This window comes from Artibeus jamaicensis, unplaced genomic scaffold, assembly GCF_021234435.1.
Source record: "Artibeus jamaicensis isolate MK-2021 breed Jamaican fruit bat unplaced genomic scaffold, CSHL_Jam_final contig_432, whole genome shotgun sequence".
In the NCBI taxonomy this organism is placed as follows: domain Eukaryota; kingdom Metazoa; phylum Chordata; class Mammalia; order Chiroptera; family Phyllostomidae; genus Artibeus; species Artibeus jamaicensis.
Window position 1 is genome coordinate 14861330 of NW_026521828.1, and position 27022 is coordinate 14888351.

General features: G+C 38.6%; 1 protein-coding gene across 1 annotated transcript in view; it reads left to right on the forward strand.

Moving 5' to 3' along the window:
- JAKMIP2 (janus kinase and microtubule interacting protein 2) overlaps positions 1-27022 on the forward strand; it is a 135452-nt gene that overhangs the window by 46527 nt on the left and 61903 nt on the right. Inside the window, exon 2 of the mRNA XM_037161894.2 lies at positions 25145-25421. Coding sequence (XP_037017789.1) covers positions 25293-25421 — 129 coding nt within the window. The 5' untranslated portion in view covers positions 25145-25292. The remainder of the gene's footprint in view (positions 1-25144; positions 25422-27022) is intronic.

Genomic DNA, 27022 nt, shown 5'->3' on the forward strand with positions numbered 1-27022 from the left:
CCGGGAATTTTTTCTTGCTAACCTGCTCCGCTGCTGGCTTCGCTCCTATTACCGGTTTAGCTGAGCATTTAGCTGTCTTTGGACTCCATATTGTCGATTTTCCGTGTGGCTTGGTTGTGATTGTTGTTAAAAATAGTTGTTCTTAGATTTGGTTGTGCACAGAGGCAAGGTGGTTCCTCCACCTACGTCTCCATCTTGGCCTTAGCATGATTATTAACTCAAGAAATTTAATCACTCCAAATCTCAGTTTCTTTACATTAAATTAAAATGACAATAGCTTTTATCTGATCGAGTGTTTTAGATAGGTGTAAAGACATGATACCTTTAAAGTACCTGTCCAATTCTGGGCATGTGATAAGTACATAGAACATTAGATGTTTTTGTTTTTTATTGTTGTTATTGTTATTGAAGAACAAGAAAGACATAAAATGATACAGCTATACAACACTTTGTCTCGTTATATCAGGCTTCAGGTGTGATAAGAAATAAGAGGGAGATGACAAAAATTATGGCACTAGAAAACGTAAGTTTGACCTTTTTACCAGGGCGTTCATTGATGAGTGTATGACACATTAGATAGTAAAGGAAAAATACCTTGCATTGTAAGTACTCTAGAGTAAAAAATAAATTGAGGTCAAATGTCTTTTATCTTCAGGACCTAGCTCAGTGCTTAAAAAATAGGAAGTGTTCAAAAAGTATCATAGAATTATGAATAAAAAATTATTTATTTAATGTATTTGTCTTTGTAATTCTATCATTTTGCAGTGAGCCTTTGACAAAATAAGTTCTCAACTATCTGGTGAAGTGGATTGTGCTTCTTTATAATAAATAGTGTCTTCTAGATAGTGAGTTGAATTTGATTGAAGCCCTTTGGAGATGTGAAAATCCTTTACCATGGATGGTGGGCAATTATAAGATCATTTTACCACAGTGTCTTCCAAATGTTATGCATCTCTTTTTTTTTTTTTGGTTTTAGATGGTTCATTATATTTTTTAAAAGAGCTAAGTGCTTGGGATTGCTGTCCCCAGGTTACTATGAAGAGACGACTATGTAGTGATACCTGGTGGATAAGAAAAAATGAGTGCTTTTATAAAGTTGTGCAGTTCTTTCTATGATGTCTAATGATGGATTATACAGACTGCATACTGAGTGTGATAAAAGCAGAGTATTATTGCTAAAAATAGCTACATTGAAAGGCATGGAAGAGTAAGAGAGAATCAACTTGTGAATATTAAGGAAAAGTATCAACTTACTATATTTGGATAAATTTATACCTGTTTTTAAAAAATTACCTGTGACTGAACACCCAGCAATGAGAGAAAAGAAAAGTTCCTTTTTAAAAAATAAACAAACAACCGTCTCTCCAAAACAGTGACCATTCTTCACCCCAGGGATTACCCAAAATTCATGTAGATAACCCAAAGATGACATTGTAATAGGATATACCACCTATGATGTACAAAGTCATTGTGTTAAACTCTTACCCAACCGCCTTTTAAAACTTTCTTTTAAATCACAAGAATATTTCTTATTTGAGGGAGAGTTATTTTACATGGTCTCCATGTTAGTTTGAAAAGTCTTCCAGTTAACATATGTAGGAGTTTGCTAATTTGGTGAGTTAAATTGTGTTTTATCCTCCAGAGGTAAAATCTTCTCTCACAGAGTATGTGGGAAATGGAACTATTTTGTTTCTTAAAGATTTATGTAAGCCATCCCTGGCTGTTTTGGCTCAGTGGATTGAGCATCACCCTGTGAACTGAAAGGTTGCCAGTTTGATTCCCAATCAGGGCACATGCCTGGGTTTTAGGGGTCAAGTCCCCTGTTGGGAGCATGTGAGAGGCAGCTAATTGATGTTTCTTTCCCTCTCTTTCTCCCTCCCTTCTCTTCTTTCTAAAAATAAATAAATAAAATCTTTGAAAAAGATTACATAAGCTAGAAAGTGGATATTAAAATCATAGTATTATATGCAAGTTTGTAAAATGTTTAGTATACTAAATGCGGTGTAAATTAACATGTCTACAAAATACACATATGTCTGGATTTTATGTGTCTGATTGTTTGTAATATATGGTATTGCTTTTCTCTAAGTCTGATATTGAAATGAGAGTAACAAGGCACAAAGTCTAAGTAGCTTAGAAAGACTACCCTATCAAAATGTAAAATTTATGGATGATATTCTAAAATTCCCACCATTTCCTTTGGATTTCATATTGTGCTAATGATGTATGCTTATAGTGTTACAGAACAGAAGTCCAAGGGGGCTCCCCACCCCAAGGATGGTGTACTAATTCCATGTGGACCACCTACTGGGCTCGATTGTCCGCCGCCAATCGGAAAGATGTCTTTCAATGCCAGAGATTTGTGAAAAGGAGAGGAAAGGTTTATTTAAAGCTATACAGACTTAAAGTAGTGACCCAGTGTCTCCATTAAAATGTCAAAGTCCTTTTGGATACCCACAGACACCCACAGTGCTTCCTTCTCCCCCTGCCCTAATTCAGGGTATCCTAACTCAGGAAAAGAAGCACATGTCTGGGATCCAGGCTCCTGTCACCCTTTGGTGTGTCGCCATCCAGGCAGGATCTCTAATTAATCCAAAGCCATGTGGCACCTTCTCATGGCCTACTGGCAAAGAATTCTTTCACCCCTTTTCCAGGCAAAGTCTCACCTGCTTCCCAGGCCACGTGGCCAAAGGGAACACCCCAAAGCTGCGTGGGCCTCTTCTACCAAAGCTGCAGGAGTCTGCATTCTGGCTAAGCCTCATGGTTCTCCATTTTTCCATCAGAGCTAAGGGGGGGTCCTCAGCAAAAAGTGCATGGCTCTCTTCTTCACATGGCTACAGGGGTCCCCATTTTGGCAAAGCTGTGTGGTCCTCCTCTGAATGGCTGCGTGTCTGGGTTTAACTCCCTATGCCAATCTTCCTCTGTACCCCCATTTCCAACTCCTCCTACAATCAGTTACATATCCAAGTGACCTGTCAAAGGATATAGATATGTTAAATGACCATGCCATGGATGAGCTGCAAGGCTGTGGCTGTGCAAAACAACCCTGCATGTCCCTGCTTCATGTGTCCCTTTTCCCAACTCACACCTGTGGGGGAAGAGGTGAGGACATCTTATATGTCTCTCCAATATTTCTAGACACCTTGAGTTCTGGACACCATTCCAAATCCCTTTTTTGGTCCCCCCTCTTGGCTGCACCCTGTATTTAGTGTGTAATCAATCACATAATATCCTTATTTTCCTCTCCTGTAAATGCTTTGCTAACACTGGATGACCATACTAGCATTGTCAAACTAGTTCTATCTCTCCTGCAATAAATAACATAAAATAGGGTAGCAGGAAGAAAGAAGAGAAAGATGCAAATAAAAATGAACTATGCTATATTCTACTTGCAATAATTTAAAGTAGATAGTTTCTTGAGAAAATTAGTTGTGATGGCATCAAGGGAATAGTAAATTATAGATAAGTTTATTTATCAGACAAAACACCAAACTTGATACCTTCAGCACCAGGTGGTTTAGTTTCTTGATTTCCCTTGTAACAAAAATATTGTCTCCATCTTCCTATAACTAACATTGTCCCATGTTATCTTTCCACTAGCTATACTTTGCTGGAGCTAGTTGTGTATTTTAAAGAACCTCAGGTCAAATAGCTTTCACTCTGTGGGGGGAGAAAAGGAATAAGACATTTTAGTCTATGATATTCTAGAGCTCATTGGTGCAAATTCTCAAAGATGTAGAAAACCGGGAAGTCATTAGGAGCAATTGCCAGGAAACAGCCACTCCTTTAGACAAGGAACCACAAAATACAGTCAAAAGCATAGTAAAAAACGAAAGTTGGGTAGGGAGAGAGTGAGAAAGGGAAGGGAAGAGAAAGGCAGGGAGAGAGGAATAGCTAAAATGAGCAAGGAGACAAACCTGCAATCTGTGAGAGGAAGTCATAACAGCATCTTCATGAACAACAATAAAAAAGACTTTAAAAAATTACACAGGTGTTTATAAAACCATTAAGGTGAGAATGGCAACCAGAAGCAAAATACTGAGATTAGCCATTTCAGCGAAGTTGAAAAGAGAGTGCAAAGAGCAATTAGTTCATTTTTAAAATATTATAGATATAGAGGGCTCTTTAGAAATTTTCAGTTCACTGGCTTTAAAATTTTGAAACATCAAGTACTTCCTTATGTCCTAAACAATTCTATATTAGCTTTTCTCTCCTTTCTTTACTGCTTTTGTGTTAACAGGAAAATTACAACTGATAAATTTATTTTTTATTAATTTAGAAGTTACAGGTATCTTTTTATTATTTTAGTGTTCACCCTAGTAATTACAATCTTGAGTTATCAAAGGCTATTTTTAATCCATATATCTATATTTCTCCAAGTCCTTAAAACTGTATTTACTCTTCTTGAATTATAAAGTTATATGCTCTTATTTTGGTGAATTTTAATTATCTATTTCACAGGAAATACTAATACTTTTAAATAGTCAGTGTTCATTTAGATTTGTCCAGACTCCGGAAGCCCAAGTGGTCTCTGTTCTTGGCCCTGGGTTTCGGTGTCTCCCCAGATGTCAGCCTGGTGATTTCTTGCAATCTTGTTTGCTCTTTGATACTTTTTAAAATTTGGGATTCTCCCCAGGTTTTTAAATTGCTTGTTTGTTTTAGTTTGCTCAGAATTATCCAGTCTGCCATTAACTAAGTAGAATCCCCAATGTACTTAAGAATTTACCATTTTTCCTATTATTAATGTGGTCAGAAGTATAAAAGGGATTACCTGCTTTTTAAAAGACTATTTTAAATAAATTGATGCATATAAAACCCAAAGGATAGTATCTGGTATTTAGGGAATGTTCAAAAAAGTGCATATAATTTTTCCTAATATTTTTTCTGTTTGTTAAAAATGTCTTGTGTAAAAATGGAACTTTGAAGTTAATGAAGTCTCCCATTTGCACAGACTTCTTAGTTTGTAAACTGCCAAAAAAAATGAAGAAATGTTAAGCAATTTTGTATTAGTGTAATAAAAATATTCTAATTCTACATTCCTTAAAGTGCAAACAAATTCAAGCCAGCTTCATTATATGATTCCTGGCTAGAAATATCTTAAATGTAAAGTGTAACAAATCAAATTTATGCAACATACTAATATTCAGGGTATAGTTTATTTTTGGAGAATCCCAGTTTTGACAATTCCCTTTACTCTGCCTCCTCTCATACACACGTTTCTAAATTGTGAGCTGTACTTCCTAAGGGAAGCCTAACTAGAATTACTTAGCTATATGAACTCAGCATAACAAAGAGTATTATTTCAGTCCTTAGCATTCTTAAAAGAGTTATTGCTGAGGGTTTTACTTGAGAAGAAGAATGAAGAGTGTCTGTGTCTGAAGCTCAAATGGATGCCTTTCCATTTTTGCTTTTAAACATTCAGAGACAGCCATTATTTCCATCAGAGTGGAAGGGGTAGGTGCTAGGTGCCCTGTGCTTATGGTGTCTAAATAAAGATGGATGAGGGAGCAACCAAGTGAAACATCCAATTCCTAGTTTTAAAATGTCCCCTCCCTGCCTCCACTAACTGATATTGGCAAGGCAATTTTATAATGTGAGAAAGCCACACTAAGAGGTGAGAATGAAGCCCTATGAAAGTATAATTGGTGGAAGGACTCCAAAATGTGGTCCTTGTGCCTATTCTTTCAACAAATTTCATGTGATTTGAGAAAGGACTATCCACAAAACATGATTATTTTCACACTTTCTCAAAGAGCAACTAAATTATGACATCTAAATTATGAATAACATAAGGTTTCTGTTAGAATATTCTAACATGATGTAAAGTCTATTTGACTAGCACAGATTTCCATAGCTAGTAAAGAAATCTTTATCAACGCCTTAAAGTCCACCATCTAATAGGGATTTACTCTGTACCACACATTGTGATTCATGGCTATTGTTTCATTTAATCTTTTAAAAGACTCAGGAGATCAGTGATAGTACTATTCCATTTTTATCCCTGAAGAAACCAAGACTTAATAAAATTTGCCCCCAAATCCCACAGGCATCTGTCTCTTTAAGCTGTCTGAACTCTCGCCAGTAGGCCACTCTGCCTCCATGTTCTGTAACTTTTTTTTTGTCTATTCTGATTGAAAATTTTGGGAAGGAAAGAAACGTGTTGTTTTTATTCACTACCGAGTCTCCACTTTCAAGCATAATACACAATGCGAAATAAATACTTGTTGAATGAACTAATAAATGAATAAATGAATAGCGTGTACCACTTTATCATCCCTCCTGTGGACTGGCAATTACCCTATTATGACTACAGGGAACCCCACAGACTCTACAGTTGATGTATGTTTCCCCTTGTATTAGACACGAGTAATAGATTAAGCATCTATTTTTTATCACAATGGCCGTATTCTCTTTTGCCAGTGAGCCCATGTTCTCAAAGTCTAAAGAAAATAAATATAAGGAAAGTTATTTTAAGGTAGATTCATTCATGTCTCTATTGTTACAGAATTTTGCCACTAATGTTGAGCATGTTATCTGTTCAACATTAGTGAAGAATTCTAAAATGTAAGAGCCTAGAAATTTTTGGTTTAAATTAATAGTATAAAGATGTTTTTTCTCTCTGTTCAGAAACATTCATTTGTTACCTAGACATTTTACTATTTGGAATGTGTTCCTATAACTGGTTCAAAAATCTGCATCAATATAAAATATGACCTTACATTTGCATAATGTAATTAAGTTTTCAAAGCTGTTTCCCATCACATCTATCATTTTATTTTTATGTTTCTTTTTAGTGAGCCTTGGAGCATTTCAAATCCATTGTGTCACAATAATATATAGTTGAATACCATTAGAACATTGGTACTGAGGGATTAAACTACAGCCTTCATTTGTACAGCACTATATAAACTGCTTTCATATATATTATCTGAATGGACTTCACAACAACTGGAGACAGAGAGAAAGAAGGTATTATAATCTTTATTTTATAGACCAGGGCCTGAACCTCAGAAGTTAATTAACTTGTTTCTGAAGGTCATCCAACCAGTAAGTGGCAAAGTCCAGTCTTGATTCTGGGATCTCTTACCTTTAAGTGAAACAAGCCAGTTGCAAAGGACCATATGTTGTGGTTTTTACTTCTTGACATTACTGTAGACACAATGCATACCTTTTGATTTTAGGTATTTTATTTGACTTTTCTTTTTTGATAGCTAATATATTTTATGAAACAAATGATAAAATTTTGTATCACCATAATGTTATAAAGCATTCATATTAATTTTTGGAAGTTTTTTAATACGTGAAACCAAACAATCTCCAAGATTCCTTAGAGAATAATTAAACCAACCCTGTCATTGTCAGGATGAATAGACTGGGTTCGAAGGAAATTAACTGACTGGCCCAAATTTAAGAAGGCAATTAGTAAAAGAGCTCAGAGTGGAGTGGAGCCCATGTCTCCTGACTTGCCTATTCATTTATTATTTCTTCAGACTTTGTTAAGCCTCTCTCATATGCAAGTTGCTCTGTTAGACACAGAAGGATGCAAAGAGTAGTAGAATATCATGCACTGCCTTTAAGTAATCTGTAGTCCAATGGAGAGATGATGCATGCACATTGATGAATAAAATGCAAAGAGAGTACAGTGGGGCCTTTAAAAAATGCAAATAGGAGAACAAAAGAAGGGAGGCTAGAATAATATCTCCACTTCCCATTTACTTTACCCTGACTTCAGAGTAAGCCATTAATATGTGACTTGCTCAGTTTGTGGGACAGCTCAGGCATTCACTAGCATTGGCACACCGTCCCAGGTGACACATCCTACTCCAAAATAGACAGACGTACTTTTTCCACTGTGCATTCTCCCTCCAAATGTTTGACTCTGACAGCTGATGTGATATGTAACAGGGGCTTCTGATACTGAAGTTGTTACAAGTCAGTGTTTGAAATCAGGTCAGAAATAGTAAGAGGCTTCTTAGCAAAACCGAATTGAACAAGAGGCTGGGAAGGAGTCATGATCTGAACTGAGTGCTTCTGCAGGACAGGACTTGGGCCGTTTTGATGTAGGCTGCATGAATTGGTCTAGGAAAAGTCAGAAAAAATCTTAAGTCAGGATGATTTCTGAGCAAAGTTTCTTAAGAGTGTAAGAAAGAAGGGAGATTTAAACTTACATATATATCCACAAATATTTACTTATTTTCTGAAAATTTTTCTCAGGGGAGAATCTTATGAGGTATAGGAGGGGGTACTCTCACTCTGCCACCATCTGGCATTAGTCTAGGATTTCCTAAAGTGAAATATTAGATGGGGCATCAATGGATTATTTCCTAGTAGTCATATATTTGTGGTGGCATGTACTAGAAAAACATTACTAGCATACCAAAATTTTGGTCCTGCACATATGTGTGTGTAGATTGGGGCTAAACAAGATGAACTTTAAGGGGAAAAGTTAGTAGGTTTAAAGTAAAATTAATTAAATAATTAAAGGTGGTATATGTGTATGCTGAAAATTGTGAGGATGGTAAGAAAATGCCTAAAATTTGGGAAACACTACATTTATCAACACCAGTTGCACCTCTACCATGGGCAGGCACCCAGAGTCACTGAGAGCACAGGTCCATTTCTGTCCTTCCTGGGACCCTCTAGCGTGGCTTTGCATGGTGCCTGGCTCCTAGGATCAGTCATTATGTATTAAATCACAATGCCTGTATAAAAAGGCTCGGGAGCACAACACGCTAGTACACACACTTAAGCTTTGACAGGATAAGAACAAACAACCTCTTACTGTCATTCTTAGAATCAGTTGTTAGGTTTCCCAGAGCCCAAGTTTCCTCATCTAACAAATGGAGATAATATTTAGTTAGATCACAGTTTTTAGGGGAAATGACAAAATCCACATAAATTCTAGTCGTGCTACATAGTTGTTGTAGGTACTCAATACTGTAATTGTTATTCTTTTTTTTTGAAAGGTGCCCATTATATCAGGTGGCCATAAAAGAGAGAGTTAAAAAGAGTTCTGAGTATTTATAACACAAGATGTTAACACACAGGCTTTATGGGGAAGGTAATGATGGAAGAAGAAGCATAAGCTATAGGAGAGACCACGTGAATGGGATACCGTGCCCAGAGTGCCTGTGTCCTATCTTTGCTAGGGTTGACTGAAGAGTTGCTGGTCCATTTTTCATTAGAATGTGATTGCTTGCCTTACAGCCATTCCTGCCATGCATGTCTTGGGGAAGATGAAAAAAGTCGGCACTCCTTTTGAGCATCCTTGTAATCAGTTAGCTAAGGCCATTGATTTCTGCAAGGCTTTTCTCAATATATGTTAAGATCTTTCTGTCAGATCTAATTATTTCTTTGTCATAATTGCATGATACTGTTCTATTAAAGATACTGGTATTTAAGTTGTTTTCCAGTGTTTTGCTACTATAAACAACGTGTAATGATTACCTTTTTACAAAACTCATCTGGCACATGGGCAAGGATACCTGTAGCATAAACTCCTAGAGGTAGAATGTCTGAATCAAAGGGTGTGTGCTTCTTCAGTTAAACACCGTGCCAGATTGCTCTGCAGATAGGTTGTGTTGGTTTACATTCCTGGCTGTAATACAGGAGTGTTTCCTCACATCCACACCAAAGCAGTGTTTGTAAAACATGCTTTTTCTGAAATGTAAAAAAAAAAATAGACTTGTAGTTTTGAGTTACAAGTTCTTAATTATGCATAAGGTTGAGCTTCTGCTCTGTTTCGATGCTTTGTGTCAAACTGAATGAACAACTTCCCACCACGTTATCCTGAGGATACAGGGGCAGAGCATTTCTGCCCTGGAATCAACCAGAGATTTTACTTACTCCAACTCCCTCATTCTGCAGACCTGGGAGTTCAAGCCCAAAGTGAAGAGGGCTTTGCCAAGGGTCACATAGCACCTCAAATAAATTCTGTACCTAAGAGCGTATTTAAATTCTTTGGAATTTTTTCTGGCTTCAACAAGCAACTGCTTAAGATGCTGAAAAGATAAGTGAGTGTTAGAACTTTTTGGTTCACATCCAGATTGAGCAAGACAAGTTTTTCCATATACATTCCGAATGGGCTTGACTGATACAAAAGGCATCCAAGGAATCAAGAAATCAGGGGGCAGTTATCCTTAAGAATAAAGAATATTCTCTCTTGCAGCACAAGTGAGCAGATTCCAAAAAGATTTCACGCATCCTAGGCATAGCAGATGACAAGATAAAAATATCCTGGCTGATTTGTGTGCAGATGTTTTGCCTGTACCTTGTTATTCGCACTCTGCTATTTTGTTAGTGCTATTTTTTCCTCTCTGGCTCCATCCAATGCATGTGGTGTCCTTCAGAAAAGTGAACAAACACACCTTCACTGGGCCTCTGGCTGCCTTCACAGACACACTAATGCTGCTCTTCACAGAAGCTTCCTAACTCCACAGAGCGTTCTTCAAAGTCAGAATAATCAGCAGTATCAACTGAAATAAGTCAGAGAAAGACAAATACCATATGCTTTCACTTATGTGTAAAATCTGTTAAAATTTTACTTATGTAAATCTAAAAACCAAAATAAATGAACAAACAAAAGAGAAACTCATAGGTACAAAGAGCGAACTGATGCTTGACAGATAGGAGAGGGTTTGGGGGTCATAGGTGGAAAAGGTAAGAGAGGTTAAGAAGGACAAACTGCACCCTGGCTGGTGGGGCTCAATTACTTAGAGCGTCTTCCTGTAAACCAAAGGGTTGCTGATTCAATACTTGGTTAGGGCACATGCCTAGGTTGTGGGTTTGGTCCCTGGTTGGGGCACATACAACAGGCAACCAATTGATATTTCTCTCTTGCATCGATGTTTCTTTCACCCCCTTTTCCCCTCTCCACTCTCTCAAAAATAATAAGCATATCCTCAAGTGAGGATAAAGAAAATTTAATGAAATACAAATTGCCAATTTTAAAATAGTTATGGGGATGTAAAGTGTACAGCATAGGGAATGAAGTCAATTATATTGTAATAGCTATGGATGGAGTCAGTTGGGTACAAAATTTATCAGGGTGATCACTTCATGAGACATATAATGTCTAATCACTAATTTGTGCACATGAACCATAATAATGAATGTTATCTGTAACTGAAAAATAAATTTAAATTTTTTAAAGAAAAAAACTTTTCTATTTTAATCTTTCTATAACAACATGAAGAATAATCAGTAATATCAAATACAAATGATTGTTGATAGCCAAAGATATGTAGAAGTTAAGAAAGCAGAACCTCTGCCAGACTTCACTCTTGAGCAAATAAGCATGCTGATTGGCTACGAGGGAGATTCCAGTTGGTTTTCCATGGAGAAGCTTATTGATTATTAGTGGCTAATTCAGTCCTTTGTGAGAAAGAATCTATCTTCCCAATTATCTTTCCTCTTACCTTGCTCCACCTCCGGTGTCCTCTTTAGCCCCCCAACCCCCAGTATGGGGAGGCAAGGAGAGAACAGGAAAGTAAGAACAACAGCATCTCCTCTTGAGAAAAGAAAGTGTGGGACACCTGGACTGCAGCACTACACCTGCCTTTCACTGACCTGGGACTTGGAGGAAGGAAAACCTTTGCCTGGGCCACCTCTTTATCTCACATGTTGTTTCTTGTGAAACTTCTATTCTACTGCAAACAAATTCCATTGGTTTCAAACTTTCCTAAGTGTATTTGGCAGTAGTTAGTCTTTTGCAAGTGACAAACATGTCAGTCTCAGGAAACCTCATACCATATAGGAGAGGATCTTAAGCATAGCTGGCATTTGGTATGTGCCTGCTAACTTTGGCCAGCCTCCAAAGGGACATACTTAACATTGTTTTTGTGATTATCTGACCTTATTGAGATGAGGAAAGTTAAGACGGGTAGCAACCTATATATTGGGAAGCTCTTTCTAAAACATTGTTTGATTTGGGTCTCTTTTTAAAAAATATTTTATTTATTATGGAGGGAGAAAGAGGGAGAGAACTATTGATGTGTGGTTGCTTCTCGAGAGCCCCCTACTGGGGACCTGGCCCACAACCCAGGCGTATGCTCTGCCTTGGGACTCGAGCAATCGACCCTTTGGTTCACAGGCTGGTGCTCAGTCCACTGAGCCACACCAACCAGGGCTGGGTCTCTCCTTTTAAATGGGAGTAAATATCAATAATTATATTCAGATTTTAGATATGGATTCTGTTGTGGCTTTAAATGTATTATATAATTGAAGTATGTATTATTCAGCATAACCTTGCCATTAAAATGTCTTTAATTATATAACTTATGTTTCAGTCTAAGTCAAGGAAGTTTGCCAACGTTAGTCCTCATCTCCTATCAATCAGTATGCCATTAATGAGGGGAAAAGACCCTGGGCTAACTAGTTTCTCTCTCTCTCTCTTACACACACACACACACACACACACACACACACACACACACACACACAGCTGCAGTCCACTTCTGTAACATTAGGAAAGAAAAGACACAAGTAAGCCTTGCTTTGCTAGTCAGAAGTCAGAGAGTAACCTAAGGTCTGGTTCAAGGACGCAGGCTAGGGCTGTAGTAGCTGAAGCCACACTATTCCCATTGGATAATGCTATAAGAAGAAATCCTATTGTCTGGCTCTCCCTGGAGAAGAAACGTGGGATCTGTGGCCCTGCAGCAGCCTGAGAGAAGCCATCCTGAATTTCATCTCCTTCTAGTTGAAGGAAAAGAGGTCTGCCTCCTTCAGTATGTTCTCCCTTGTGGAGTTTAGTTGGTGCCTTTTTGCTTTGCGTTTTTATTCTCTCAGCCAATTTATAGACTTTTCTTTGTTTAAGCTTACGTGAAGAGCACTTAATTTGGTCCGATTGGTAGCTCTCTATAAACTGTCACACGTAGCACAAATATCACTCCACAAGAATCCTGAGTACTGGCACTTATGTCCACAGCTTGTTTTGAGTCTACCTTGATCATAAATACTTATTCTCAGTTCAAATTTGAGACTGAGGGGAGAAAATCCTTCTAGTTCTACATCTAGAAATGGTCACACAAAAAGCAAATTGGCTTGCTTGCATGTGATTCTTTTATCCTGTGCCTTCAAGTCACTCAGCCTCCTATGAAGACCCTTAAACAAACACAAAATTTGTCATGATCTGGTAATCTCTCACCCAGATATGAGTATGCATTACTTTGGTCAAAAGGACAAGAGAAATAAAATTTAACTTCTCTGAACTGTTTAGTTCTCTTTTATTTTCTTCATTTGACAGAGAGTTCCCATCTTTACTGTGTTGTTTTTCAAAGATAAACTCCGGCTCTCAACAACAAAACAGAATGAAGCTGAACAGTACTAAAAATTTAAAAAGTTTGAGAAAGACTCTCACGAGGAGAAATAACACAAAGGCACGCACAGGTAGGCCTGAGAGGCCCCATCAGAATGCAAAAGCTGCAGGTGGGACTTGCCAGCCGCAGACAAAGAGTGGGGATGATAAACTGGCATTGACAAGCATGGGCCATTCATTTTGCTAGACAATGAGAGGATCTGCAGGAATCTTGTTGGGGTAGTTCGTTTTTCTTCACAGCCTTTCCACCTCAGGAAGTTCTGGTTTAGGGGGATGACTGACGGTGGTCCGGATGTCTCCTAGTATAATAAGTGATCCCCAAATTAGCCACAAAGATAGGCAGCACCTCGCAAAACAACTGGCATCCCCCTGGAAAGTGAACTTTATGATCTGTAGCCAAAATAGGAACTTTTTAATCCTCTATATTTCCAATGGAGGGAGCGGCCAGTGACTGCTAGCAGACAACTGAACAGTAAATCTGAGGTTGAATGACAGTGATCCTACTGGACACCATGAACACCTCAGTTCCAGCCTGGCTATTCTGTTCAAGAGTTAAATATATTAATTGGCTATAAAATTCTTGAACAAAGAAGTTACTGAATTTGTTGTTTGGAGAAATTATTTCTTTGAGAAGAAGCACGCACTAATGCTATGCTTAATAGATTTGATTTTCTCCAAAAATCTGATTTATCTGATCAGAAGTTTGACCCCCCAAATTAATTATAGTTCTGAATCTTTAAACCATTTAAAACATTCTGTTAACCTGAGTTTTTAACCGTCCTTTGAAATTTTGACTTGACAGGACTGAAATGAAAGTGTAGAAACTTGAACTTAAAAAAATTATCAAAAAAAAAAAAACTAATGCCTTTTTAAAGAATGGAAATAGGGCATTTTAACTGCATTTTTTGACATTTTTAATGCTCCCTACTCCTTTGCCAAAAATAAGCATTCAGCATTTTTTGTTACAAACAAATGTGTTTGCAAGATCTGTTGCCATTCGTAACCCCATGCATCACTCACCTGCCTGTGTTGTTCTTTGTGTTCTAATTCTGAAAGATGAAAAAGAAAAATGATTTGTAATTTGTACTTACAACATAGATGAGATTATCTTAATGACTACTCACCATGGTCTCATCAAATATCAGATGTCTAGTAGTAATTATAATGCTAAAATGTATCGAGTTTTACTATGCCAATTACTCTGGCATGTATTTCCATATATTTGCTTATTTGATACAAACAACAACCCTATGAGATAGAAATTAAAAGCTCAGCAGAGGGGAGTTAAGTAATATGTCCAAGGTCAGACAGTAAGTGGTTAGAGCTGGTCTCTGAGTTTAGGGTCTTGCCCTTAACCATTATGCAACATTATTTTCCTGTAATTTTTAAAATGTAAAAGTATGTGATTATGTTTATAAATAGCTCACTCTAAAAACAGACAAAAAGTATGGCTTTTACTGATTTTAGCAAATAAAAATTGCCTACAATTTTAGGTTATATACAAAATTAATGGTACAAATAACTATTATTGTGCTGTTTGTTAAGAAGACAGAATGTTGAACAGCATCCGATTTCTCTACCTTATAGAAAGAAATTATTTGTTTTCCTTTTCATAGTGTTTATCATCAGTGCCAGTGCTGACAGTGTTCCCTGATGTTATGAACTGTTTTTGAGTCTTGTTCCCCACAGACTTAGAAAGACAAATGCTCTGAATGTAACTTGACAAAAACAAGAAAATGAAAGACTGAGACAGATTAGGGGAGAGAGAGAGACAGGGAGAAAGAGAAAGGAGAGAAGGGAGGGAGGGAGGGAGGAAGCTTTGCTTTCAGATGGACCCTTTTTTCATAACCCTACCCCTAAGGCCAAAATTATGAGTTTTGTACTCTCTACTTACCACTCATCAATCCATTCATTTATTCACTCTATCATTAATTGCATTCTGTACTGTTTTTATGCTCTTCACCATGATGAACAAAATTTAGCATCATCTCTATTTTCACAGAGCTTTTATTTTAACAAGGGGGTAAGTATTAATCAAAAAAAATATCAAGCAAACTTATAACTGAAGAGGCTCGAGGACATGCACTTACAGGTATGACACATAGGCTGCCACAGAGACTCCCCTCATACAAGGTGTGGACAATCACAAACCTGGTGGTCTTCATTCCAGTTCAGGTGCCGTTCCCCAGAGGGTTTGGGCAAATGACATGCAGCAGCTAGGAAAGCTTTCTGATCCCACATGAGGTGGAACCTGTCACCCAATATATCTTTCCAAGATATATTATGGCTTAATATACATATATGTACACATAGAATTATATGTGAATGACATTATACTTTGTACTTCATTCATCATCTTGCTGTTTTGACAAATGTCTTGAAGTGCAGTTAGTCTCATTGGTTCATCAGATCTACTTATCTATTTTTCACTATTACATACTAACTTGTAGACTGGACACACCACTTTATTAAGCCAGTTTCTTTCATGTGGATGTTACAGTGTTCCTAAATTTTCACTGTTACATATTGTACAGGTATGGTTTTGATTTTTGTAAAGTGGCTTGGTGTTACCTCTTAACATGCTATCTAGTTTATACATTTACCTTGCTAATTTTTTGTCTCACTGTAATCAGATAGCAACTCCATGAGGACAAGAGTTTTTGTCTTGTATATCCACAGCTCTATCTCCAGAACCTGAAACTGCACCCTCAAAATATTCACTGGATGAGTGCGTATGACCACATTCTGCCTCATACCATTATGATGTGCTGTCCACTCACTAGAGTTAAGCTCTCAGAGGGGCAGGAATACTCACTCTCATTTCTCCTGCAATGCCTGACATAATGCCTTTCTTTGGGTGGGACCTTAATATATATCAGAGGCACACAGTATAGTGCATCTCAATTGACTGATTGTGATTTTGGCCAAACACCAACTTAAAGAGATTAATGGAGACTTATATCTGGTTCCTCCTAACACCTCCACAATCCCTACCTTGGCCTAAGCCATCACCATCCCTAAGCTGGAGTTCTGCAGTGGCCTCCCAGCCAATCTCCTTACTTCTACTCTTAAACACATTTTGCACTGAAATGCTAAAACCTCAGTCAGATCAGGCCACCTCCTGCCAAACCCTCCAGTGGGACTCAACTCAGTAAAAGCGTAAAAAGCACAACATGGTCAGCACACTCTGCCCTTTTCCTAATGCCTGCCCTCAACTTGGCTGCTCTCCTGGCTGCTGGCTCCCTCCAGCCCCGTTGGCTCCCTGCAGTTCCTGGACCTCGGACGTCTGTGCTCAGAGCTCGTGAACTAGCCTTGCAGCCCTGGAATGCTCTCCCTAGGCCTCTGCAGGGCATTTGCATGGCTCACTCCCTTCCAACCTTTGGTTGAATAACACCACAGGCTTTTCCTTATCTCAGGTGGCAACCCAACCTGGACACTTCCTGTCACCTTCATACTTTATTGTGATTTTCCCAGAGCATGTTGTGATAATCCAGCATAGTGCTTAATTAATTTGTTTATCAAGCTTATTGTGTCTCTTCCAACTCTTAGGTTTGCACCATGAGCCAGAGATGTTTGTAAGTTTCGTTTTATTTTTTCAGTGCCAAGAACAGTGCTTGGCAGCTGTTATGTGTTCAATACATGTTTGTCAAAGAAACTGATTTTAAAAGAGAGCACTTATTTGACACACACCCTCCTAAACCCCTTACCTGCATTATTCCTTGTACTTTTCCCCGCCACCCCATGAGGGAGGCACTGCAGGGACAGAGTGAGGACAATGGGCTCTACTCCTGTACAGCTTGTGTGAAAGAAATCCTTGCTCCATTGCTAACCAGAGCTGGGCCCAAGGCCAACAGTCATCTGTGTTCCCTAAATTCCCTGATCTCCTCTCAAAGAAATCAAGGAAAATAGTACGATTGCTGTTTACTACTATTGGTTGCATTTTGTCAGGCCCCACACAAAGCAACCAGGTCAACATTGGAAGAAGTGTTTCCACCACAGCCATAAATTTAGGCTTCAAATCCCATCTCATCTATCTCCTGTGATCATTTAAGACTTAATAGCTATTTGTGCCTACTGTTTTTTTCAAGCATAAAGTATTCCCCTGATTTACCCTATTTCACACAGGAAAAGTGCTAACTGCTAGTTCGTAAGTGCCCTGGAAAATGGGATTTATCAGTGAAAGTGATGAACGCCATCACCGCTCAGCACGTTGCTTCCGTGATGCCACACAGCCTCACCCTAAGTCTGTGTTACTCTCTGGACAGGAAATGGTTTAGTAAACCTGCACTCTAATCTCTATAGTACAGGGCTTGTTTTGAGTCATCTGAGAGTTTTAAAGATAATGAAAGATACAAAAAGAAAAATATATGACCTTTCTGATATTAAAGGAGAGACAAGTGATATGTAATGGTTAACACAAATGTTTGTGAATCAGGCTGACCCAATTTAAATTTTGACAGACACATCATAGGCTCTCAGGAAACAATTGAATGAATGGCTCTTAGACATACCAGCTGTATAATGTTGGACAAATCTAAAGTTTTTTTAAATGTCTTTTCTTGTATAATGCGAAAGTGATATCTATGCCAAGAATTTGTTATAGTGAGATAATATATGTACAGTGGTAGCTACTGTGCTTGACAAATAGAAAAATTTCAATAGAATTATTATTAAGCAGTTCCTTCCACCATATAGTTCAGAATATGGAGCCCTCCACCCCCAAATTTAATGTTTTACCTGAAGTATAATAATACAGATGAGCTTAATAGCAGATATAAACATGAGCCCTTTCCAAATTCCTCTTTCCCCCAACTCCATTTCATAAGTAGTATGGATACATCCATAATTTTTACCCAATCTTCTTATGTAATAATTATTCAGTTCTCTCTTATTTCCACAACCATGTGACAAATCCTTTCTTATCTTTCAAGACACAGCTCAGTGGTCCCTTCCATTAGAAGCTGTCCCCAGCCTCCCTGGGGAAGTGGCTCTCCTCCTCTGTGCCCCAGTACTGCCTAGTTTGCTTCATGTTTTCAGCTCATTATACCCTCAGGCCTGCAGTTCATTATTTACATGTCAGTGTCTCCCAATGGGGAGAGTTGTAGAGAGGATTCATAAATCATACATTTGGGGCTGGGCTAAATGACTTTTAACACACATCTCAGAGCATTAAAGAGATAATGCTTGTAAGGAGTTTAGCAGAGTGGCCAACAGGAGTAAACGGTCAATGAGGATAATGAGGATGATTAGCAGTCGTGGTAGTATTCATCTGTCACAGTATGAGGTGGGTAAGTATTTGAAATATAATTATCTGTACAAATGCTATAATGGTCTAGTATATTACAGGCTGGGACCCCAGAGCTTTGGAATATCAAAGATTGCTTATGATGCATAGAGGAAGTACTGGGTCACAGAATCTTCCTTTAGGGTCCATGTGGATATAAAAAACGAGTCTTTGAGACTGCTTTTTCTAGCAAAACTATCTATAGAAATAGTTCAAAACTTTAAGTGAGAAATTGTAATTCCTAGTTTCTGTTCTAGGAGATAATAAGTCAAATAAAATGCCAGGAAAAAGTATGTTTTACACATGTAAATTGCTTACATTTGCATTGCTTAAATTTCTGAATACTGAGTTGCTACTGATACACTATAGAGTTTAATATGGGGTAAAATAACATTATGAGTAAGTCAATGGTGAATTATACCTCTTCCTATAATGGTCCATATTTTGGGAGAATGACATTAATTAATATTTTGTGGGTTTAAGGCATTCTTTATTCTTGCCAATGAAAATTTCATTTGGGCTCCATTCTCTTGCTTCAGTGAACATTTTTATTTTTGAGTAGCATCTGTCAGCCACTATGCTACACACTGGACATAAAGTGGTGAACAGGCCCAGCGAAATCTCTGCCTTCATGAAGCAAAAAGAGATAGAGAAATTGAAGGGAAAATTAATTTCATATATAATGCAGTTTGCTTCCCTGAGCGATCTGTACTGTCTGGTCTATAAGATGTCACAGAAGCTGGCAAGCAGTGAAGGCTTCCCTGAGAAGGGTCAGCTTGATTTTGAAACAAAACAAACAAAAAACAGGGCCCCCAGTGATTTCTAAAAGATGACTATTCAAGGTTCAATCTAATTGGCCATGTAGGTTAGCTCCTTTATGAGAAGGGGCCCAGCATCCAGTCAGAAGGAGCCCGTTCTGGTCTCTAATTTCACTTGGCAGGTTTGGTAGCGCTATTTGCTGTGACTTGCTGTGCCTGATGGCTGGTTCTCTCTTCATTAGAGAGGAGAGGTGTTTTAGAGTCCAAACATTTCAGACTCAAGAGCAAAATCTCTACGTTTTCACTAATTTGAATTTTCATGATGTGCTGTTAAAAGCATGACTGTGTGTCTCAGCCTTACTCCTGGCTTCTGGGGTTACCTGCCCTTACCTTCTCTTTGCTCCCCTTCCCTCACTGAATTCTTCATTCTCCCCCAGAAACATTATTTTATTTAGAACACAGAACTCTTATGACAATTATTATAGAGACTTTGGAGAGGGGGAAGAAAAGCCTTAATAAGTTTAAATTAATATCTCTCTCATCATCCACAATTGCTGCTTGAACACCTTTCTTTATATATGTATACATATGTACTATCTACCTCATTTTAACTGTCTTAGATCTTACAATGTACTTAGTAAATACACTATGCTGAAGCATTTATTTGTATAAAGTTCTTGGAAATCATTTACAAATAAGTTGTGGAATAAGTTTTTAAAAACAGACCAAATGATCAATAATAAAAAGATGTCACTGCTGTCCCTCAAATGTAATTTCTCTAAAAGCAAACTGTGATGTTTTCAGTACAGCATAGTCACCAGGGTCACAGGCTCTGAAGTGAGACTGTCCATGTCATGTTCCGACTCTGCCATGTACCACCTACGTAATTTTGCACAATCTATATTTCTTTTGGGAGCTTACTTTTTATCAGTAATATCTAAGATGTGGTGGATTACATGAGAAAATAAACATATCATTAAGCATAGTTCCTGGCTTATATTAACCACCCTGAAAATATTATTCTTATTATTTTTACTCACACACGACTCCTTTCATCTAAGTGAGTTCGTTGATGGTGCCCATGTTCTTCCAGTGTCCCATGCACAAGGGTTGGTGTCCTCCTCTACCTTTCTTCCTCTCTTTCACGACTTCCTAGCAATCAGTGCAGTGTGTGACTCTTCCCACATCACAGACCAGCTAGAGAGGAGAGCTACTGGTTTAAATCCATAAGAATCTTCAGACTAAAATGCATTTGACTCTACCATTTACCTAGCTCTGTGACTTCCAGTACAGGAACTGATCTCCTATCAACTCAGTGCTTGAGTGTATAAATAGGGACTACTAGCTGCATGTATTTCCTAGTCTTGTTTTAAATCTGGGACAGGAGGATAGAGAATGCTGCATTATACAGTGCTCAGTGCATATTACGTACTCAATAACATGATGTTGATGATGAAGAAGATGATGATGAGATGAATAAGAGTTCCATTAGGTTCGGTGAGAAAACAGCCCTTCTACTCTCCATCCTAATTCAAACTTTTATCTATTTATATCTGAACAGTGACAATAGATTCCTCTCTGGACCTCTAACCTCTCGTTTCTTTCTGTTTCATCCTGCCCTGCACTTAACTTCAAGGTTAATCTTTCTTTTAAAAAAGTAGATGATGCCTCTTCTTTTGAAAATGTTTAGCAGATCCCCAGTACTTATTAAACAGAATATAAATACAATATGGAGGCAGTTAGGACATGCATAATTTACCCTTACCTTATTTTTCTAGCTGTACACCGATTTGTTCCCTACTACATTAGGCTAGTGACTTGTAATGTATTCCTTGCACTTAACCTTACAGTTGTCCTACCTACCTGTCTTTCTTTGATCCCTCCTCTTGATCCTTCATTGTCTCAGCCTTAAATTTAAGGTCTTCTTTTTTGGTGAAGTCATTTGTTTATTTAGTCGTATTCATTCAGAATCTATTTTTTTAAAGATTTTATTTATTTATCTTTAGAGGGGAAGGGAAGGAGAGAGGGAGAGAAACATCAATGTATGGTTGCCTTTCGTGCGTCCCCTGCTGGGAACTGGCCTGCAGGGAACCTGCCTGAAACCCTGGCATGTGCCCTGACTGGGAATCGAACCGCGATTGTCTGGTTCGGAGGCCCGCACTCAATCCACTGAGCCACACCAGCCAGGGCTCAGAATCTATTTTGTGCCTGCCATTGTACTAGACTCTGAGGTCAACAAGGAACCAGAGAGACGTAGTCCTTGCCCTCATGCTACTCTTCCTCTTTTGTGTGTGTGTGTTTTTCCTCTCTCCTTTGGCACACAATAGATGCAGCTTTGGTTGGTGGATGCTACTATATCATCTTCAACTATAACATAAAACCTTGCATGTAATTTTGAGTCAAGAGACAATCAGTCCAGTTTTTTAAATTATTTTCCTTCTTTTAGACTCATAGCCTTGCTTCAAAAATCCCACCAATTGAAAAAAAAAGTATAGTTAGACATTGGCCTCTGGGACAAAACTCAAAACAGAATTCTATATGTTAAAAAAGGGAATAATGTATATTCTGTAATTTACTATATTGTAGCATAGTATATTATAACGGGAAAATATTGATAGCCAGATTTTTTTAGTAGCATGTGGAAAATTAAATGCAATTCTTTATAATAAAGCTGTATACTGTATCCAAAAGTTATTTTATTCAAACTTTTACTTAAATAATGTTCTTAATACAAAATTGTTTTTTTAAGTAGCAGGTGCACATTATGCATGTCCTATATATAGAAATTTGTGCTCACGTTTGACACTCAAAGGTGCCTTTATAATAGTATTTTTTTTTAATTCCAGGTCTTTGAAATCAGTAACCCAGGAAACAGCAGAATAAGTTATACATATTTCACTTAAACCTAAAATAGAAAAATCTTGGTGTCACTTGTAAATATAATTACCTGAAGACAATTCCCCCAAATGACTTAGGTATTCACATGCTAGTTTGCCCTCAATAATAGTGTCCACAGAGAGCAAGCGCCTACTTCAGGCAAGGGCTCTGATTCACTTTTCTTGCTCTGTCTGACCTTGAGTATAGAATTGTTTGTACTCTTTCTTATTCTACAATAGCTGCAAAACAATTTGAATCCAGAAAGAAAGGACCAGGCAAATAAGAATATATAGTGTTAAAAGATTTATTTTGCTAAACTCATCCTTAGGAAAGCTTCCTAAATCCAGTTAAAAGAGCACAGTGCAAGATAACAGTGTGTAGGGGTGAAATTAAGCATGGGAATCCAAAAGATAGCAACAAGGATTATGACATCTCAAAACATGGTTTACACAATTCTACAACACATCGTCTGTCCATGGTATTATGTGTTCACTGTCCCAAGTCAAGTCTCTGTCTCATCACCATTATCCCTCCTTTACCTTCCTCCACCCCCCCTTACCTCCACTTCCTCTGGTAATTACCACACTGTTGTCTGTGTCCATGAGATTTTTCTCTCCTTTTCTTGTTCATTCTGTACACATCTCCCACCCAACCCCCTGTTCTTCCCCCAACAGCTGCCAACCTGCTCTCTATGAGTCGGTCTCTATGTTTATTGCAGCATTACTTTCAGTAGCCAAGATTTGGAAGCAGCCCAAGTATTCATCAGTAAATAAGTGAATAAAAAAGCAAGGGTTACTTTTATGCAATAGAATACTACTCATCTGTAAAAAAGAACGAAATCTTGCCTTTGTGACAGTATGGATGGACCTGGAGAACATTATGCTAAGTGAAATAAACCAGTAAGAGAAAGACAAGTACCATATAATTTTTGTTAAAAAAGTTTTCAGTAATGCTGGTTGAATTCATTTTAATTCTAAAACCAAAGAATGGTGCCTCTTAGAAGTCTCCTAGGCGTACACTTTAATGAATTGTCATCACTTGCAAAACAAGCATGAAGGATAACTCCAGCATCTAATTAAGGGTGGAATAGTGGTGCAGTTTCATGACTACAAGAGACAGACTTATTCTCCCAATCCCCTAACCTTCCTCTATCCCATTTCCCTAGGGACACAAACAAAAAGAGCATGGTCCCAGAGTTCACAGGGTAGGTAGCAGAAAGCCCAGGATCCCAGCATGGTGTTAAATGCTGAATACCAGGGGTCTTGAGGGAGACACAGCTGCCAGGACAAATGTGTGATCAGTAGGGTTTCCTCTTCATCCTAGACTGAAGCACATCCATGCACACAACACTCAGTTTTCTGAAAGGTTGCATGGCAGAGTTCCTCTGGTATGTAGTAATATTTTTCCATCGACTGACAGATTAGTGCTGAAGTTTTTCTAACATCCTTGTTCCTATGAAGCATTTAAGAATTTTTAAATCAGGACACATCCTCCTTTTTTTCTCTCTCTTCTTGCTTCTGTCCTAATTCAGCCTTCATTCTTTATTCTCCACCTTAGTAAGTTCAGTAGGCAAGCTCCCTACCTCCATTCTCTCCCGACTCTGCCACCAGAAGAACCAGGCCAAAGCACTGCCAAGAAGTTCAGCAGAGTCCCATTGCTTATTGATAAAAAAAAAATTCCCAAATTCTAAGATCGACATTCCAGATTTCCCACAATTTGTCATTTCCAGGCAGCCTTTCCGACATTACTGCCCATAAACCATATCCTGACTTGTAAGTAATCAGCCCCCATTTTTACTACAAAATAGTTATTACTGTGCTTCTATTTGTTTTAGCATAGCACCAGCCATTTCTTTGACCAGGACACTTGACCTGTTTCTCCTGTTAATATCCTACTCATTCCTCAAGTTCAAGGCCATTGCAGCCCTCTTCAGAGAGCCTTCCTTACCCCATCAGAAGGAGAGGTTTGGTTTATACTTTTGAAACAACTGGTTTACTTTCTAAAGGCAGTTATCAAATAGATGATGATGATGATGATGATGATGATGACATGGATAGAAGAGATCAAGGTTTTGTTGAGGGTTTTGTTTTTCCTTGATACTAACATTTTTAATTTCAACATAGTGTACTGAGCAGAGTATATAGAAGGAAACCTAATGATACTGACTGAATGAATAAGTATAATTAACCCAGTATAATTAATCCTCACTTCTCACAGTTTATTCATTACATAATTTTAGGTCTTTATGTATCAGATTCTCTTAAAGTTGGGGCTCTTTATGGGGTGACTATGAAGTCATTGCATAAGTGACTTCCTGATACAAATACTAATGAAGTACCTGGTATGTGCCAGGCCTATGATGGGTTCTGAGAAGCAAGTTGTAAATAAAAACAACACATTCCTGCTCTCACCAAGGTTACAGTTTCAGGGTGGCCCCAGTTAAACAATAAGGGCATGTAGAAACCAGAGGGGTGTCTCCAGGAGAAACCTATGTGGCAGCTGAGACCTGAAGAAGTCCTAGAAGGGAGTCAAACGACACTGTATGTGTGGCTGGGTGTGAGGGTGGGGACATAAGGGAGGACCATGTGAGGAAGCTGGACAGAGGATGGGGAAAATGAATAGAATAGGAGAAACCCTTATGGGAAGAGAGAAAGAATCAGCAAGTTAAAAGGTATTCCTTATGGTTAGTGTATACGTGAGTGGAATGGAGGTGATGAGGCAAGGAGAATGGGCAGGTGTAGGCTGGAGGAGCACAGCACGATGAGATATGAGCACAAACTCCCAGGTCTTTGGAGGATGGGAAGAAGGGCACCAATGTGTTCCAGCAGGCCCTTTGGAACGATCGCTGAGGGTGACTGTCCAGCACTAGCCTAGGTCTTGGCCACTGCATTAACCACTGTCTCTTCTCAGGGTTCCCAGGGCAGCAGCTGAGGAGACCTTGCTGAGGAACACCACACAGTAGATGCTGAAACATCGCGCTCCAGGATAAGAAACAGTAACATGGCAGCACCCATGTGAGAGGAATCAAAAAGCAACACACTCCATTTAGAAAGGAACAATGTCCAAGAAAGGGCGAAATAAGGGCGAGAAGCCCGAAGCGCTCATTGTTGCCCTTCAGGCTGCCAATGAAGACCTCAGGACCAAGCTCACAGATATCCAGATAGAGCTGCATCAGGAGAAGTCCAAGGTGAGTGGAGCCCCTGTGGCCGCAGCCTGCAGAGTGGTTCTGGCCTGGCTCTGCCCGCCAACCCCCTCTATTGCTCCTTTATGCCTGTTGCCTTTCTGTACACACGGAGATGTTCTCCTGTGTGGCAGGGGGGATTTGAGCCCAGGTATACACAGAAAGTGACGATAACAGGGTCACAAGACTGATCTCTGCCTCTGCAGAAAGCCTGGTTCAGGAAACCAGATACTCATCATTGAGACAATGGCCCCCACCAGCACCACCTCTCCTGGACACTTGTAATAGTTGTGGACTTGAGCAAGTTCCTCCCTCACCTTCTAGAGGTTATTCCTGAAGTGGCATTTCATGCAATGTCTCTAAAGTGTATCACATCACGTCACTCAAAACCCTTCAATGGCTTCCTCTGCCTCTCAGAAGCAAAGGGGTTTTCCTACCACTACAGGACATTCCCTGCAGCTCTCCCTTTAATTCAGCTCCCACCCCTGCCCACCCCACCCATCACTCTGCTCCAGCCTCTTGGAAGAATCAAGAGAGATGCCAGCCACAGGGAGGGCCTTTGCTCTTGTTCCTTCCCCAGTCAGCTCCTTGCTTTGTCCTCACTTTTTTCAAGTGACAGCTGCAGTCATTCATCCAACCACAATCCCTAACACAGAATGTGCCCGGTTACCCCCCACAGGCTGGCTGTTCTTGATTCACCTCATAGAAAATTACATATTTATTTACTTACATGCTTAGTGCTTCTCTCTCCCCAGTAAAGTGCAATCTCTATTAAACAGAGACTTACTTTACCTCTATATTCCTAAAGCCCAGAGAAATATCCAGAACTGAAAAGCTCACATATATTTTTGATTGAGTCAAAGAATGAATGAAAGACGATTTATTCCTTATACCTTAGTTTCTTCATCAGTAACACTGTACTATCTCATAGAGCTGTGATGAAGTTTTAAGTTAGACAAGTATATAAAGTAGTTATGTGGATTAAATGAGAAAGTTCATGTCAAGTGCTCAGAGAGCTGCCTGGTACATAGTAAACTCTCAAAAATGGTAGTAATAGTAATATTCTTTCTAACATGCTCTTGACTGTGTTGGTTACTAACTAAGCTTAAGAGAGTTTCTTTACTTTTCTGAATTTTATGAATGGATTTGGTAACACTTATCCCAGCAGAGCTATGTGGCTGTCAGGTAGGGTCATGGATAGGAAAACATTTGGAAATACCCAACATGCAGTAAGATGTGTCTGCTCCCTGCACACTGGGCACAGCCATGTCAACATCAAGTTTTATCTAGAAAATTCTTTGTATAGTAGAAAATGTTTTTGATCAAACTTTAGATCACAAAACATCAGATACCCCTTTTCTGTTTTATCTATCTCTTCTTCTTTAACATTACTATTAAATTTTAATTAGTTACTTTCTCCCAAATCTATTAAATATTAGGCCACCCAAAGCCTTTTACCTCCTATCTCAACAAAACCTTAACCTTGGATAAACAGGCTCCAGTGTAAAATTTGTGAAGGAATTTTCTTCATTTTTATGAAGTTATAAGGAACATAATGTTGTTTTTTTTTAAATAATTGTTTGTGAGTCAGAAGACCATGGATTTTT